Genomic DNA, 17,082 nt, shown 5'->3' with positions numbered 1-17,082 from the left:
CCTTCCACTAGACTAGGTTTCTCAGAGACCCATCCAACCTGGTTTTGAATATCCCAGGAATGAGGTATGCACAGCTTCTCTGAGCAACCTGCTCCAGTGGCTCACCAGCCTCACACTGCAGAGTTTCTTCCTAATATCCAACCTAAACCTGCTGTATTTCAGTTTGAAACCATTCGCCAATGTGCTGTCACTTACTTGCTCTTGTAAAAAGTCTCTCTGGATCTTTTCTGTAGGCTCCCCTCAGGTACTGGAAAGCTGCAGTCAAATCATGCCAAAGCCTTCTCTTTTCCAGGCTGAACAATCCCAATTCTCTCACAGCCTTTCCTCACAGGAGAGGTGCTCCATCCCTCCAGTCATCTTGGTGGCCTCCTCTGGACTTGCTCCAACAAGTCTGTGTTCTACCTGTGCTGGAGACCCCAGAGCTGAATGCAGCACTCCAGGTGGGGTCTCACCAAAGCAGAGCAGAAGGACAGGATGACCTCCCTCAACCTGCTGGCCACGTTGCTTTGGACTCAGCCCAGGATACAGCTGCTTTTCTGGGCTGCAAGTGCACGTTGCTGTGTCATGTCCAGCCTCTCAGCCACTAACACCCTCATGTCCTTCTCCTCAGGGCTGGTCTCAGTCCCTTCATCCTCCAGCCTATATTGATACCAGTATTGCCTCAATCCAGGTGCAGCACTTTGCACTAAGTTTTGTTAAATCTCCTGAGATTCCCATGGACCCACTTCTGAGCTCGACCATGTCACTCTGTATGGCATTCCAACCTTCAGGTGTGTCAACTATACCCCTCAATTTGGTGCCATCTGCAAATTTGCTGAGGGTGCACCCTTGTCTATGTGATTAATGAGCACATTAAATATCCCAGTACAGACCCCTGGAGGATACCACTTGCCATGTATGACCATCGGGACTCTGAGGCATTGACCATTGCTCTCTAGATGCTATTGTCCAACAACTTTCTTATCCATCCTACAGTCCACTTATCAAATCTCTCCCCAGTTTAGAGAGAAGGATGTTATAGGGGAACATGTCAAAAGCTTTACAGAAGTCCAGATAAATTACATCTGTAACCCTTCCTTTGTCCATTGCTGTAGTCTCTCCATCACAGAGGGCCACTGGGTTGGTCAGTCAGGACTTGCCCCTGGTGAAGCTGTGCCGGCTGTCCCAAATCACCTCCCTGTCCTCCATGTGCCTTAGCAGAGCTTCTAGGTGCCTTAGCAGAGCTTCTCCCAAGGCACAGAGCGGAGGCTGATGGATTGGTAGGTCTCCAGGTCCTCCATTCAACCTTTTAGAAAGATGGGTACAATGTTTCACTTTGTCCAGTCACCTAGGAGTTCAACTGATTGCCGCCACTTTTCATGTATCATAGAGAGTGTCTTGGCGCTGTATCAGCCAATTCCCTCAGGACTCTGGGATGCATCTCATTGGGTCTCACAGACTTCTGTACGTTCAGATTCTTCAAGTGGTCATGAAACTGATTTTTACTTACAGTGAAAGGGACTTTGCTGCACCAATCCCCATCCTGCTGTGCATCCACTCAGGAGGTGTGGGAAGAGATGCTGCCATTGAAGACTAAGGCAAAAGTAGCTCAGCCTTCTCATCCACTATTACCATTTTTCCAGCCTTGTTTATCAGAGAGGATACACCTTCTTTGACCTTCCTTTTCTGATTAACATACCTGTAGAAGACCTTGTTACTCTTTCTATCCCTTGCCAAGTTCAGTTCCAAATTTGTCTTGGCCTTCACTGCCCCATCCCTAAAGAACCTGTCTTCATCTCTGTATTCTTCTCAGGGTTACCTGTTCTTGTTTCTACTGTCTGTGCATTTCCTTCAGTTTCCAACCAGCAGTTCCCAGCTCACCCATGCTGGTCTCTTGCTGTCCTTGCCCCATTTCTTGCCCATGGGTATTGCCAGTTCTTGTGCTCTGTGGAAGACTTCCTTAAAGATCTGTCAGCTCTGATCTGCTCCCTTGTCCACGAGGGCAGTTTCCCCGGGGATCCCACTGACTGTCTCCTTGAGGAGGTGGAACTTTGCTTTCCAAGAGTTCAGGGGCCTAACTTTACTTCTTTACCTGACCCATATCCTTCAGGACTCCAAACTCCACTATTTGCATGGTCACTGCAGCCCGAGTCTTGATGTCCCAGATTTTATTTGGTGCCCATCAGATCCAATATCGCATCCTCTCATGTTGCAAGAGCCTGTGAGCACAATGGCTCCTATAGCTGGAGCAAGAACACTTCATCAATAGGCTCTGCTTGATCAGGGGCCAAAAAACAATGACAAGGTTTCCTTTGTTGCCTTGGTCTCTGATTCTTAACCGCAGGCTTTCGTCCTGCTCATGACTGTTCTTCAGAGACAACTCTTCACATTCAATCCACCCCCTGGTGTAGAGAGCAGCCTCTCTGCCTCTCCTTCCTCCCCTGTCTCTTCTGAACAGCCTGTAGCCCTTGATAGTGTCACTCCAGCCATGTCACATTAAGTTTCTGGAAGGCAACAAGGCCATAACTTTATAGCAGTACAGTGGCTTCCAGCTTGTTGTCTGTGCTGTGTTGATGTGGTTATAGAACACAGAACTGTCATGTAAAGTGTGTTCCATTGCTATGTATGAGTTGTGACTGCTAGGAGTAAATTTAAGTTTGGAGCTGAGTGGAGATCTTACATGTATGTGTGCTGGTAACGAGAGAAGCGTGCACTTAGAGTACAGAATAACTTCCAAGATTAACTTCATTCAACTCATATTTCTTTGTGTTTTAGGTTGTAACCCTAGTTAACCATGGTAGCCTGTCTGTTTGGGCATACACATACCAGCATCGTCACTGTAGATCTGCCCGAGGAAAGAAAGATGGGTGGGGGATTATAGGTCAATGTCTTGATCTGGTTCATTATTCAGCTTCTAGGCAGCTGTGTAGTACCAATGACGGTAGTGAAGAAAGGTGTCATGTAAAAGGGAAAAAGCCACTGAGTATCATTTGCTTATGGTGGTGTAAACATCAGTGCCACCACAAGTCTTGCTGTCATTTCTGTGTCTATAGGGTGTCTCATGAAGCTACTAACATCTACTAATTGAAAACAGCTCTGAACTTCTAAGTTGTAGAGGGCTGGGCAGAGTTCCTTCTTCCTTATACCACGCTATGCAATAAGGATCTAGAGTTTTTCTACCTTCCTTTTTTATTGTCCTTAATTAGTAGGAGTACACTTTGCAATCAAAATGCTTTTCTTTCCCTTCTGAAAGGCCCTCAGGTCTTTTCAAAACTATGACAGAGAATAATGTTGAATGGCATTTGATTAGCAGCAAGATTTAAAAGGAAAGGTTACTTTTGCCCATTAGTTACAAGTGTTCACTGGCCCCACAACAGAAGTTCTTCAAAAGAAAAAGGGGATTTCCATCCAGAAGCTTTGGTACAGCAGTGGTTCCCTGGCATCTTTCTGTAGTTCTTCCACATCTGGACTTTAAGTTCAAAACCCTAATGACAAAGTTGAAGTATTGTATGCACTACATCTTCTTACAGTGTTGTCTTTCAGTGTTGTCTTCTCTCAGTGAGAGTGTCAAAGCTGTGAGTGAACAATTAGGTCTCACTGGTTCTTAGCAGCCCTGCTTGGCCCTCCATCCACACCACTTGTTCATGGGCCCAGGATCTCCATTTCAGGTCATTCTGCAGCCTTCAGTCTCTGCTCTAAGTATGCAAGTTTCCAGCTCAGCTGCATTAGTTACTGTGCCTGTCCACGGGTCCTGCTGATCTGGACTGACTCAGACTTACCAGCATCGTCACTGTAGGTCTGCCCAGAAATCACTCAACAGGACCCTGGCCTTGACAGCCATCACTGGACCTGGACTGACTTCCCAGCTTGACCTCAGACCTGCCTCATCACAAGGAACTCACTTGTTGATCAGGGCTCTTGGTCGAACCCAATTACTACCCCAAGCCTACCCTGCTGCCTCACTCAGGGGCAATGGGAGAGCGTGCTGGCTGGTGAGGCTCATGCCCTGTATGAACTGTGACATGCTTGACTCCTCCCTCCCCATCTCTTAGTGGCCATTGCTGCACTCAATTCAAAGAGCTGTTACTTTAATGCATAAGCATGGGTAAATTTAAGATCTTATTCCTACTCTCGTAGGGGTCAGGTTCCCAATAGAATCTAGATTCTATTCCATACAAGGTGCTAATTGCTATAATCTATTTATTCACTTGCTAAATAATCTTCCTGGGTATTGTATTGGTAATCACCAGCTGAATCCTGATGTTCACTGTGTTTGTACACTAAAATAGCCACTAGATCCCATGTAAACAGTGGTTTAGAAGAAGGGACAATGAAAACACACAGCAGTTTAGCGGTATCAAGGTAAGTGGGTATGTTTCTAAATTGTGATCAAATGAATAAAGTAGCTGTGTATTTCTGTAATGTCCGTATTCTTTAGTGGAGTGTACACCTGTGGAAATGATAGCAAAAGCTGTTCTAATGACACAGAGATAAGAAAGTGGTCTCAAGGAGAAAGTTACATTACAGTCTCATAGCTAGGCCAATAGCATGATGCATTTAAGAAAAAACAAGATTTACTTCTTTAGTTGGTGTTGCTGTCAGAGGAAGTAGACTTGTTGCAGTTAATACTCAAGTCCATACAGATCTATTTGTCACAATGCAAGACCAGGGAAGAAACAGAAGATGAATACAATAAAATAGTGATGATCATATTTGACTCAGTCTTTTTACCTATTGTTAGAGGACTTAATGACATGAAGTTTGCTTTTGGCAAAGAAAAGGACCTTAATGTCACTTCAGATTTTCTTGGGTTTAGAGACTTCAGACAGAACTACAATGACATTTTTTGAAGGGTACAGGCAATGAAATCTATACCAACTTTTTGTATGGCAGCAAATACAAATAAAAATAATGTTTAAAACAGTGTGGTTTTTTAGTAAAGGTAGTTTTATTTTTTTCAAGGTCTAGATTGAAGAAGGACTATGATGACTTTAAAAGACATCCAGAACATGATAAATTTACCAGAGAATTGTGGAGTAATGATGAAAGTGAAGTTGATTCTGGCAAAGAATCCTTTGCAGTGGTATGCGGTAAATCATCAGAGTCTGCAGAACATACAGAAGTTGCCAATAAAGATCACTCAGGCAATGGTAAGCATTTACTAGAATTTAGAATTACATCTCCCATAATATACTCCTGGAAAAGCTGGTAGCCTATGGCTTGGACAAGTGTACCCTCTCCTGGATTAGGAGTTGGCTGGAGGGTCGGGCCCAGAGAGTGCTGGTGAACGGAGCTGCATCCAGCTGGCGGCCGGTCACTAGTGGTGTTCCCGAGGGGTCTGTGTTGGGTCCAGTCCTGTTTAACATCTTTATTGATGATTTAGATGAGGGGATTGAGTCCATCATCAGCAAATTTGCTGATGACACCAAGTTGGGAGGGAGTGTCGACCTGCTGGAAGGCAAGAGGGCTCTGCAGAGTATCTGGATAGACTTGAGAGATGGGCTGATTCCAATGGGATGAAGTTCAATAAGGCCAAGTGCCGGGTCCTGCACTTTGGCCACAACAACCCCCTGCAGCGCTACAGGCTGGGCACAGAGTGCCTGGAGAGCAGCCAGGCGGAAAGGGACCTTGGGGTACTAATTGACAGGAAGCTCAACATGAGCCAACAGTGTGCCCAGGTGTCCAAGAAGGCCAGTGGGATCCTGTCCTGTATCAAAAACAGCATGGCCAGCAGGACCAGGGAAGTGATCCTTCCCCTGCACTCTGCATTGCTGAGGCCACACCTTGAGTATTGTGTTCAGTTCTGGGCCCCTCAGTTCAGAAAGGATATTGAGGTGCTGGAGCGGGCCCAGAGAAGAGCAACAAGGCTGGTGAAGGGACTGAAGCACAAGCCCTATGGGGAGAGGCTGAGGGAGCTGGGGTTGTTTAGCCTGGAGAAGAGGAGGCTCAGAGGTGACCTCGTCACTGTCTAGAACTACCTGAAGGGGAGTTCTAGCCAGGTGGGAGTTGGTCTCTTCTCCCAGGCACTCAGCAATAGGACAAGACTGCCAGATGCCCACCCAGCCACTTTGCCACCCCCAGTTCCTTTACATGACAGGGAGAGAAAACAATGTAGAAACATCAAACGGTCAAGGTACAGACAAGGGAGATCACTCAGGAGTTACTGTCACAGCCAAAACAGACCTACTTGGTTGGGGAGAATTAATTTCATTTATTTCCAATTAAAAATAGAGTAGGATGTTGAGAAACAAAGACAAAAGCTAAACCTCCCTCGTTTTCCCATCTCCACCTCTTCCAAGGCTCATCTTCATTCCTAATTCTTCCTCCTCCCTCCCCTGTCAAGTGGTACAGGAGGGATCGGATCTGGGGATTGAGGTCAGTTGGTAAGAGTTGGTCAGTCTGCTGCTCATTCATCTCCCCTGCTCCAGTGTAGGGTACAGTCCTGTGGGATACAGTCCTTCACAAACTACCCCACTGTGGGTCCTCTCTGCAGGCTGGAGTCTTTCAGGGTAAGACTACACCTGTGTGGGTCCCCCATAAGCCACAGTTCCTGTCAGGAGCTTACTCTAGTATGGGGTCTTCGTGGACTGCAGCTCCTTTCAAGGCATATTCACCTGCTGTAGAATGGGATCCTCAACAGCAGTGTACATACCTGTTCCAGCATGGTCCTCTGTGGAAGCAGGTCAGCCTGCTTGATCATGGTCTTCATGGGTTGCAGGGTAATCCATTCCAGTGCCCGAAGCACTTCTTTCTCCTCCTGCTTCACTAACCTTGGTGTCTACAGGGTTGTTTCTCCTACATTTTTTGCTCATTCCGCTCTGTAACATTCTTCTGAGAAGTGTTTTCCATGAGACATCACCAGCTTGGCAGACAGACTCAGCTATTGCAGTGGGTCTGTTTTGGAGACAGCTGTGCCTGGCACAGGGCAGTGCTGGCTTCTGTCCTCACGGAGGCAGTCCCCCTGCAGCTGCACACAGCCAAAACCTCAGTGCATGGCCCTTCTGTCCACCTATCTCCCTTGCCTTCATACTTGGCTCTCTTATCCGCTTCATGCATCCTCTACTCTCTGACTGGTCCATCTTGATGCTCAGTATGAAACTGACCATTCACATCTTTGTCCCACAGGCACCCCACTCTCACAAGTCCATGTTTGGCCAGCCCAGCCCCCAGGCCCCCTGCTTACCAGTTATTCCGGCTTGTAGTTTACCAGCAAATAGTACACACACACTACCCCCACACACACTGAATTGGGGAGGATGCAGACACGCACCCCACAGCAGTTGGCACCAGGCACGCAGGCAGCCATCCTTGCAGCTCCCTCTTCCTCTGCACATCCCTTCATGGACTTGTATAGCTCTACCAATTCTCTCACCCTGCCCATTGCAGTCTCCAGGATCTCCCCTGGTTTATAATCATATCAGGTGCAAAGTCCAGGTTGATCTTCCTACAAAGGAGCATCTGCAGTTTCTTAATAGCCCATCAATGGGTGTGATTGGTGATGTTGTTTCTTGTCATTGTACTCATTTTTATTTTGTTAGATCTGTGTCTCTATATTTTTTTCCTGACTTCTGCCTTTTCCCCTCAAAATAACCTTGCTTGAATAAACATTCTCCCACTCTCACATGCCATTATCCATTAATGTGATTTCTGTCACTGTCTCCCAGTTGGTTAAGTTTCAGTCTGTGTATGTTCCCATTTATTACTTCTTCCTTTCCTTATTACCCCATTTTTGCATTGAAAAAGATCTTTGACTAGATACCCTTAAGGAAGCAGACATTTTCTTCCACATGTCTTTACTCTTGCAAACTAGCATATTGCCTTTAGCTAGACACTATAAAATTGTTATATAGAGGTTTCAGTTTCAAACATGTAAAATGCAGTTTCTGTTTTAATATCCTTGCAGATGAAATGAAACTATTAGAGATGAATTTACCTGCAGGAAAAAACAGAATTCTGAAAAAAGAATCAGCTTCTAAAGAAATCCAGAAGACACCGCCCAAATGTATTAAACGACAGTTCAAGCAAAATATTTGTCTGGATCAAAGCATTGATGAGCTTTCACCAAGGAAGAGAGCTAAGCAGAGCACTAATGAGGCTGTGGTCCAGAGTTCAGAAAGTAGCTTACAGCCAGATAGTTGTTTGACTGAGCTGAAACAACTGGAAGGGTCAGCTTTAGAGTTGTTGTCCTTGACAGATCCTACAGCGTCAGTATCAAACTTTCTGAAAGGGACCAAGCCCATCCAGGCCTTGCTTGCCAAGAATACCGGGAACAAAGTGACCTTAACAAATCAGCTGTCACCTCCTGCAGTCGTAAATGTATCGACTTCTGAAAAGTCAGTTTTACCACCTTCGGAGTCATCACTGATCCAACCAGCATTGCCCTGCCAGGCCAGTTCAAAGACTCCCTTACAAATGGTATACAAATTGCCAAATGGCTGCTGTGTACCAATAGACCTTCATAACAGCTCAGTGAAAATTCAAATGCAAACCGTGATTGACCCTAAAACCGGAGAAAAAGTCATGCAACAAGTCCTTATTTTACCTAAGAATTTTCTTCTTCAGCAGACGGAAGGAAAAATTTTGTCCAAGGACATTCAGCCACTGCAACAAAAATCATCTGAGCTACACTGTACATCTTCATCAAAAGTGTCAAATGTCAGTGTTTCTTTAACACCTCTCCTGGTAACAGGCACTGCGAATGCTTGCACTCAGTCACCTACTACAAATTTTAGCAAGAATATTACTCACTTGTCACAAGTGACTGGTGCCATGAACACTACACAACCATTGCCTGATGTAACTTCAGCAGGTAACTTATTATCATCAACAATTAAGGTGAACCAAACTGAAACTGACAAAATCAAGACTACTTTTTCTACTGTTACATTGCCTGTGTCTTTGACTTCACCTGCTCTTTCCACAGCTAGCCAGTCCTTGATACCAGCAACAGCATTGAGTGGGTTTGCAAACACTGATTCTGCCTGTCCTAGTCTTGCATCACAGCAGCCATCTGACTCCTGTGAAACTAAGCAAGAGCTGAAGACAGTGTGTGTGAGAGAATCACAATCTATTCTTGTCACAACACGAGGTGGAAACACAGGAATTGTTAAAGTGCAAACAAACCCAGACCAGATTTCACCTAGTAGTTCATCTTCTAGTTCAGTTTTCACTTACACCTCTCAACTTCAGCCATTTCTTGTGCCCAAAACCACAGCATTACCATGCCCTACTCTTCAGTCTGTAGCAACAGCCACATCTGGTCTCACACATATTGGACAATCATCTCTTTCTGGATATGACCCCTCAACAGCTTCTTCTGTTAATGTTCCAGCTTCCCCAGCAGATTTTACCCAGGGAATGGAGAAAAATAACAAATTCACACTACAGCAGCCTGCTGTTGGGGGCACTTCAGGTCAAGTAATAGAGAACTCTGGCTGTATGTCCTCTCCTTTATCCTCCATTTCATTAGCTAGCCATTTGATGTCTCCAACTCCTAACAGTCCTGTTAGTGTGACTAGCACTGGACAAAATAACACTACCCTAACTCCAAATTCTTCTGTGCAGCATCAAGGGGATACTAAAACCAAAACAAATTCCGTTACACAATCTGAGTCTAATGTGGCAACAAGTGGAAATTTAATCAGTGGTACTTCAGTCCAGAAATTTACATTAGTCACAAATTCACCGATTTTATCTCCTTCTGGGGCATCAGGAGTCAGTATTATACCCTCTCTGGCATCCACTGCTGTTAATGCTCAGAAGCTGGTTTTCATTAACACACAAATTTCCAGTGGCCCATCAACCACCAGTCTAGTTGCAGAGTCATTGAAACAGAGCCTTCCTTCTTCCCTAACCAAAACATTTGTTAATGCCACAGAGCAACCCCATTTGGTTCTGATCCCATCTACAGTAGGAACACCAATAAGAATAAATTCATCACCAAATATTGCTCAAGTAAAAGATGTAAAAATTGGACTAAATATAGGTCAGACCTTCGTAAATACTAAAGGCAATGCACAGGAGGCCCCACCGGTTAATATATTGCACTCTGCCATTTCTGAGGGAGAAGATAAAAAGAGCATGGGCTTGGCACTGTCTTTGACAAGTAGTAGTACTGTGGTTCCTGTTCCAAGTTTTGCTGTGTCAACTAATGAATCTTTATGTGTTGCAACAAAAGCTGAAAATGCCTTTACAGTAACAACGGCAAATGCATGTGTGGAATCTGCTTCAGTAATGTCAAATGGGACTTCTTCTGGGACACAGCCCACTGTCTTGATTGGTAGCAATAATCCCTCAAGAATAAGGCCTGTTCTAGGTAATCGACTTTGTACATCAAATACTGGAAATGCTGTGGGTATATCGACTGTGAAAACAGGACATCTTGCTTCATCTGTGCTCATTTCAACCACACAGCCAACAGTATCTCCTCAAAACTTAGAATCTGCTTTGCAGTTTCCATTCATTAGCTTGCCCGGAAGTACAACTGCCCCCCAAAAGGTGTTACGTACAGTTCCTCAATTGGCAACAGTTACAGCTACTCTTCCAGTACCAAAAAACCAGTTGCCCACACTGCTTCACTTTCCATCATCAGGAACTTCAGCTGCTACATCCAGTCATGCAGGTATTCACAAACCTCAGAGTGTGTTGCCCTCTCCATCACCAAACACAGGTAAAGTCATTCATTTTCCCAGTTTTTCTGCCCTACAATGCCAGCAGGTGCCTCCCAGTGCAGAGAAACAAAGTCATGCTTACACTCGTGCTTCTACAGCTCAGATGTCTGCAGCTTCACCACCTGTAACAAGCAAAACAGGAGGAGGTCAGTTGAGTGAATCTTGCATTCAACAGAAAATAGTCATTAACACCTGTATGCCTTTGGCACCTGGAACTCAGATAATGGTTAATGGTACTCGTTTTGTTGTTCCACTGCAAGGTCTTGGAGCTGGCAGCCACGTTCTTCTTCTCTCCTGTAATACAAAACAGACTCCTTTAGCTGTTAACCATGGTCAAGAGGCTCGAAGTGTACCAATTGTTAGTCCAATAACCTCAAAAATCATCCTAGGACCAAGTAATTCATTAAGTTGTCAAATATCAAAACACCCTTTGAAAAGCTCTACAAAAATTGTGAACTCTTTTGGGGCTGCAGATGCTTTACCCATTGTGCATGCAACACCCCAGTTATTTAGTACTTCAGCTAACTCTTGTGCTCCACTGTCTGGGGTAACGCTGTCTGTGTCTTCAGTGACAAAATCTCCTATTAATGTTGTAGCTACATCTTCTGTTGTTTCTGCTGTTCATCCTCCGAATTCTAATTTGCCAAGCAACACTTCAGTGTTTCACTTAGATACTTCTATCAAAAAACTGTTGGTCAGTCCAGAGGGAGCCATTTTGAATGCTCTAAATACTCCAGCACCAAAAGTTTCTTCATCGCTTCCTCCTGTTGTTGTGTCCACAAGCAGAAATCCTACCACTGTCTTCCCTGCATCTCAGTCATCTTGCCTTGATAAACCTGACAAAGCTGCATCTTGAATTTAATGCAAGTGAGCCACTTGGAGTTTTGGGGCATTCTTCAGACTTTGGAAGTTGTAACTATTGAATAATTTCTTACAGTCTATGAATGAATTGATTTACTCAACATTACTTAAGGTTACAGTTTTTCCTGTATACCTGTGGGGATTAGGAGGAAGAAAAAATTTAGTTTGTCAGAAGTTTTGAGAGAGGTCTGTAGTAAAAAGGTCAGAAATGACCAATGAGTTCATTAAACAGTTTGGAGAAATCTCGCCATTTGCACATGTTCCATCTTACATTATGGACTGTTTGCCAGTGTGTTTTTGACAGTGTTTGTCTCCTTTTTGTCAAATTTATTTTTTATCTGTTTCTTCAAAGAAAATATTTATGCATTGTGAAAATGCAATCTATAGTATAGAATTGTAAATATTCCTGAACTCCTAACAATCCATACTAAACAATATGGACAAAAAACTATGCTGTCTTATTTATGTTTGGTTTACATAATGTATAGTTTTTTAAGTATTTTAGTAACTTTGGACCAGTGTACTGTTTAGCAACAATGCAGAAGAATCTGCATAGAATAAATCAACGTTTCTTTACTGCTTTGTGTTGGCAATAGTTAAAAATATGTGTATCTGTTACACCATGGCAGAATACATACATACATATATACAGACACACATATATATGTATGTATACACACATCTTTCTCTTGGTGTATGGTAGAACAAAATTATCGAACCTCATTTGCTCTACTCTAATTTTAGTTTCACATGATTTGGCAGGAGTTGAAAGTAAAGCCTTCATGTTGATCCTTATGATATAGGGCAGGATGAGGCATACTTCATCCGTTCTTAATAAATCTTTGGTTATATTGCCTAAATAACTCCAGTGATGTAGTGTGACTACAAGCAGCTTTCCAGACACCGTTCCAAGTCACACAGGTTGCTGTTGAGGACTGCCATGTTTTGTCTTATAGCTCATAGATCCATTGAACAGTTCATTAATCTCTTATTTTACAGCCTTATTAGCATTTCCACGTATCTGGTAACTGTAACAAGGTCACTTGTTGATCTTCTGTCTAGCCGTAACAAGCTACACATCTTTTTCACCAGTTATGCTTTCTAGATGCATATACTTTTCTTTAGCTAGGTCCATCTGAAGGATAGTCCTAAAACATCACAAAATATTAAAGGAAGCTTTATTAGTACTTTGGGGATAATTTATATGTCACAAAACCCTTCCGTTTTTATGCAATGTATCCAGTATTTGTTGGCTTAATTTCAGCTTTTGATCTGTTAAAATCTTTGGGCTGTTTTCTGCAGATCTGCTGAGTTCACAGCTGCCTGCTGCAGTGCTCATGGAGGTGAAGTTTTTTTTGGCATCTTTTGAGATTTTGCATATAAAGAAAGGGTGTGCATCTAATTTTATGGAAGATGTTGATTTTAGAATTGCTGTCTTTGTATGTGTTGTGTTTTTTGTAGAGTTTGTTTGGAATTTTTTAGAAACTAGAAGGGAAGATTTCAGAAGAACTTATAGTTGCCTTTTTAACAGCTATGACTTCAAAGGGGATAAAAACTTAAATGTCTGTATTGAGCAGCTTTCTTAGACTGAGTTTCAACAAGATGAAGCTTCAGATTTTACTGTTCATCCTGTTGAATTTTCTACTTCCCTTTCCTTTTTGCTATACTAGTTTCACAGTTTGGATGTTGGGCTGAAAAACAGCACCACAGCTTACTTCCTCTGTGTCAGCTGCTCTTTCTATTGTTCTGAAAAGTAACTCAGTAGCTAGTTAGCTAGAGTTGTGGGAAAGTGGGGGAAGAAAGGCTTGTGCCTTCCAAAGGGACCTTTCCTTTTGCACTAAATAAAAATTTGCATTGGGAAATTGCATCTTTCTGAATCAGAAATGCCCATCTTATCTCAGGGCTGGGAAAGATGGAAGCTGTCAGTTTTGGCATGAGAGAAGGTTTGTTTAAATTTTAGAAAAAGCTACCTGCTATACCTTTCCTACTTCTCATTAAAGATGTTTTGTAAACTATTTAGAGAACACCTAGTAGTAAGTGGTGTCTGTCTGGCAGAGTTTACAATATTAAGGATTTTTAAATCTGACTGCATTTTGCAGTTGAATGCTGCAGTGACTTTTCCAACAGAGCAAGATGACAGAGAATGGAGGTTTCTTCAAGGACATTTTATATACTCTAAAACAATATATACCAGAAACTTATTTTGTTTCCATTTCACTTGAATTTTTCTCTTTTCTTGCAATGGCTGTTTTTTCCTTTTTGTTTTCCATTTAGGCTTATTGTAGAGTGAATTGTTTGGAAAGCTCAGGACTAGGTTCTGCTGTCACAGAAGTTCTTTAATGAAAGAAACAATCTTGCGTGACATTTTTCTGTGTGCTAATGTAGTAGAAAGAATTGTTATAGTTAATAAAAGAAAAGTTGAACTTAGGAACTCAGGACTCAAGTAACTTGCCTGAATGATTTCCAAGAAATTTTCTGAATTAATATGATAATACATTGTGATTTTTTATAAATATTTTATAATTTGGCAGATATGTACTTTACAACATGCAAAATTTTGATTAGTTCTCACGAACTTTCATTATCTACTAAACATATGTTCAGATTCAAAATCCTCTTGGAGAGGGACTTGAGATTGCCATGTAATGGGTTTGCATCATTCATTATGTAGAACCAAATTTTAGTAATTTTCATGAATAAAATTCCTATTCCCAACACTCCTCCGATAATATCAATGTCAGTTGGAGCTAAAGCTTTCTTTTAAATGAAAGTAAATAACCACTGACAATATATTACATACTTTTTTCTCTCTACCAAATGTACAGTGCTACTTAGAGCTCAAAAAACCCTATAAAAATAGATTATATTCACAGACACAATGAAAAGGCAGAACTAGGTGCGTCTTACCTGAAGTTAAAGAGACATTTAGTTACACATGTAAAAATAGATCAGCCTCTTAAGAAAATGTGTTTATCTTCTCAGAGCTTGTAAAATGGCTTACTTTTAGACCCCTTCAGGTATTATATACAGCTATTCATACACTATATTATATACAAAACTTTGGGTTTACAAATTCCTTTGAACACTCTGTATTATATCCCTTATATTTACATAAATGAACATGTTCTGCTAAATACTTTTCATATGCTCTGAGAAGAAACTTTGGTTTATTTTACTTCCCTGTTTAAACCTACATGTGTGTGCTGCCCCTGGCACAACAGGAGCAATTAAATTTCATGAGTATTAGAGGTCATTAGAAGTATCAGTTCAAACCAAGTATGGTACTGTCAAGTCATTCAAACCCACACTGATTTCACTGTGTGATGTAGCAAAGGGTACAATGTGAAAAGGGAGGCAAAAATTCTCCCAGTAAGTATGTGAAGAGAAACTAATTTGTCTCATTGGAAGTAGGTCAGAAAATTACTAAAAGCTACCATCTGAAGGGTGTCCATAGCCTTATCACAGAGTTTGTTTCATAGTTGGTTTTGTTTATATTTTGTGGTAGTGCAGAACTTTAGTAGCCCAAAATTATTTTTAAGTAAATTAATAATTTTTATTAAAGCACGAAAGCTTGTTATGATGAGACAGTTTCCTTTAAAAAGAACAGCTGGACGTGCTCAAAAAGACTCAAATTCATGTAGTTTGTTGTCTACAAGCTGTACCTGAAGGGAGTTTACAGACTCAAAGTAAGATTAAGAATGCTGTGTCAGACTTGAGGTCCATCTGTCCTAGCATCATGTCTCTTGAAGCAGTCAACAGTAGCATTCCAAAAGAGCACAATAACAGTCCTGCATAATTTTCTAGTGTCCACTAACCTGTGAGCCAGAATCTTGCTCATGCAGCTGTGGTTTTTCCGGTTTAATAGCTTGCAGTGTATTCCTCTAGATGAAATGGACCAATCCTTTCTAGAATTTTTGAAAGCATGTAAACAAATTATTACCATCCACAACATCCAGTGCTAAAAAGTTTGTAAATAAACCTCCTTTTTGGTTTCAGAACCTGGCACCTGCTAGTTTCATTTGATGCAAATATTATTTATATTGTAAGATGCAATAAGCCTTTGCCGTTTATTCATTTTTCCATGTGGCCTATGTAGACCTTTGCCATGTTGGTTGTCTCTTTTCTAGAATAAAGAGAAGTAGTGAATTTAATTATTTCTTACATGGAAGTGATCAGTTGCTGTCATTGCTGTGTGTGCCTTTTTCAGTTTTCCTTGAGATGTGGCATCAGAAGAGTGCATGTTCTAGAAGCACTATGAATCTATTCAGCTGTGTGTTGATGATTTTTCTCTCATAATTATTTCAGTGTTTGCGGATTGGTTTCTATTATTTAGCCTTGTACTAACTTTTTAATAGAAATATCGGTTGTAACCAAATACATATCGGTGCCAAATTCATTTCATCCTGTAAAACTATACCACTTGCAGAATATCATAGCGATAAAGACATGGTCTTGAAATGGGATTACTGAAACCAGTGCAAGTTTGGAACTTTCCCTATTCGTATTTTTGTTTGGCTTACCTCACAAAATCTAAAAGGAAAAAATGCTCTAATGATATTTTAATTGTCTTTATTTTTATGCATAAGATACAAAATTAAATCTCTCTATTAGGTGTATGGTCATTTTATACACACTGGAATCCAGATAAAGATTTTTTTTGTTGTTCAAGAGGCTTCTTTGTAAATGTGTCACAGAGCAATATTATTTTAATGTATTTTCCCTGAAACTGCATTGGCATAAAAACAAACTTAAAGGTCTTCATAAACACATATTTTCTTCTTTTCTCAAAATCGGAATTGTCTTGTTAATAGACCTGGATGTATGGTATAAACTTGGAAACCAGGACACTTCATTGTTTCATATGTGATTGTTCCAGAAGTTCTTCAGAAAGTTGGTGTTCTTACAGTATCTTTTATTACAATCTCAGCTGAAACGTTAAATAAAAATGGTATGTAAAAGCAGTGTAAAGAAAATGGAATTAATTGCTATAATATTTCTTGAAAGTATGTTTGTTACACAGAAGTTCTATTAAAATGTGCATAAATACAATTTTCCACCTTTTACAGATGAAGGCAATGACATACTGAGTTCTCGTAGCAACATAGAGGAAACTGGGAATAGAATCCTTGGTCCCCTGAACTCCTTCCAGCATCCCATCTATAACCAAAGGTTAGACAACTAGATTACTGATATATTTTCTCCTATTACTGCTTTTTGCAAAGAAGAAAAAAATATTTAGAAAATGAAATTGTTTTCAAGAGTATGAGAGGCATTGACAGATGGCATTTATTTAAAAAGCATGGGAAAGCAAGATGGTAAAGAAACAACTGTGATTTTTGTGATTGTCTTCAGGCATTAAAACTTTGCTTGTCAGTATTCATGTCATAAAAACAAGGCAATACACTTCTTAAGTTGTTCATATTGATTCCATCTAGTAAATATACAAGTATATGATCATACTACTGTGGCTGTCAATAAGTTACCAGCACCTAGTCCCAGCATATACATTGAGATCTAGTCACATGCTGTTATTTGTAGAATCATTCCTCACTCTTTTTTTTATTTCAGTGCT

The 17,082-nt window shown here is 41.3% G+C and overlaps 1 protein-coding gene across 1 annotated transcript in view; it reads left to right on the top strand.

The window, feature by feature from the left end:
* Positions 1 to 16,464, top strand: part of BRD10 (bromodomain containing 10) — a 54,869-nt gene extending 38,405 nt beyond the window's left edge. The window contains exons 7-8 of the mRNA XM_071579922.1: positions 4,942 to 5,129; positions 7,883 to 16,464. Of these exons, the coding sequence (XP_071436023.1) occupies positions 4,942 to 5,129; positions 7,883 to 11,505 (3,811 nt within the window). The 3' untranslated portion in view covers positions 11,506 to 16,464. The remainder of the gene's footprint in view (positions 1 to 4,941; positions 5,130 to 7,882) is intronic.
* The last annotated feature ends 618 nt before the right edge of the window (positions 16,465 to 17,082 follow it).

This window comes from Pithys albifrons, chromosome Z, assembly GCF_047495875.1.
Source record: "Pithys albifrons albifrons isolate INPA30051 chromosome Z, PitAlb_v1, whole genome shotgun sequence".
NCBI lineage: Eukaryota > Metazoa > Chordata > Aves > Passeriformes > Thamnophilidae > Pithys > Pithys albifrons.
Note: the sequence above shows the minus strand (reverse complement) of the source record. Positions and strands in the feature narration are given on the sequence as shown.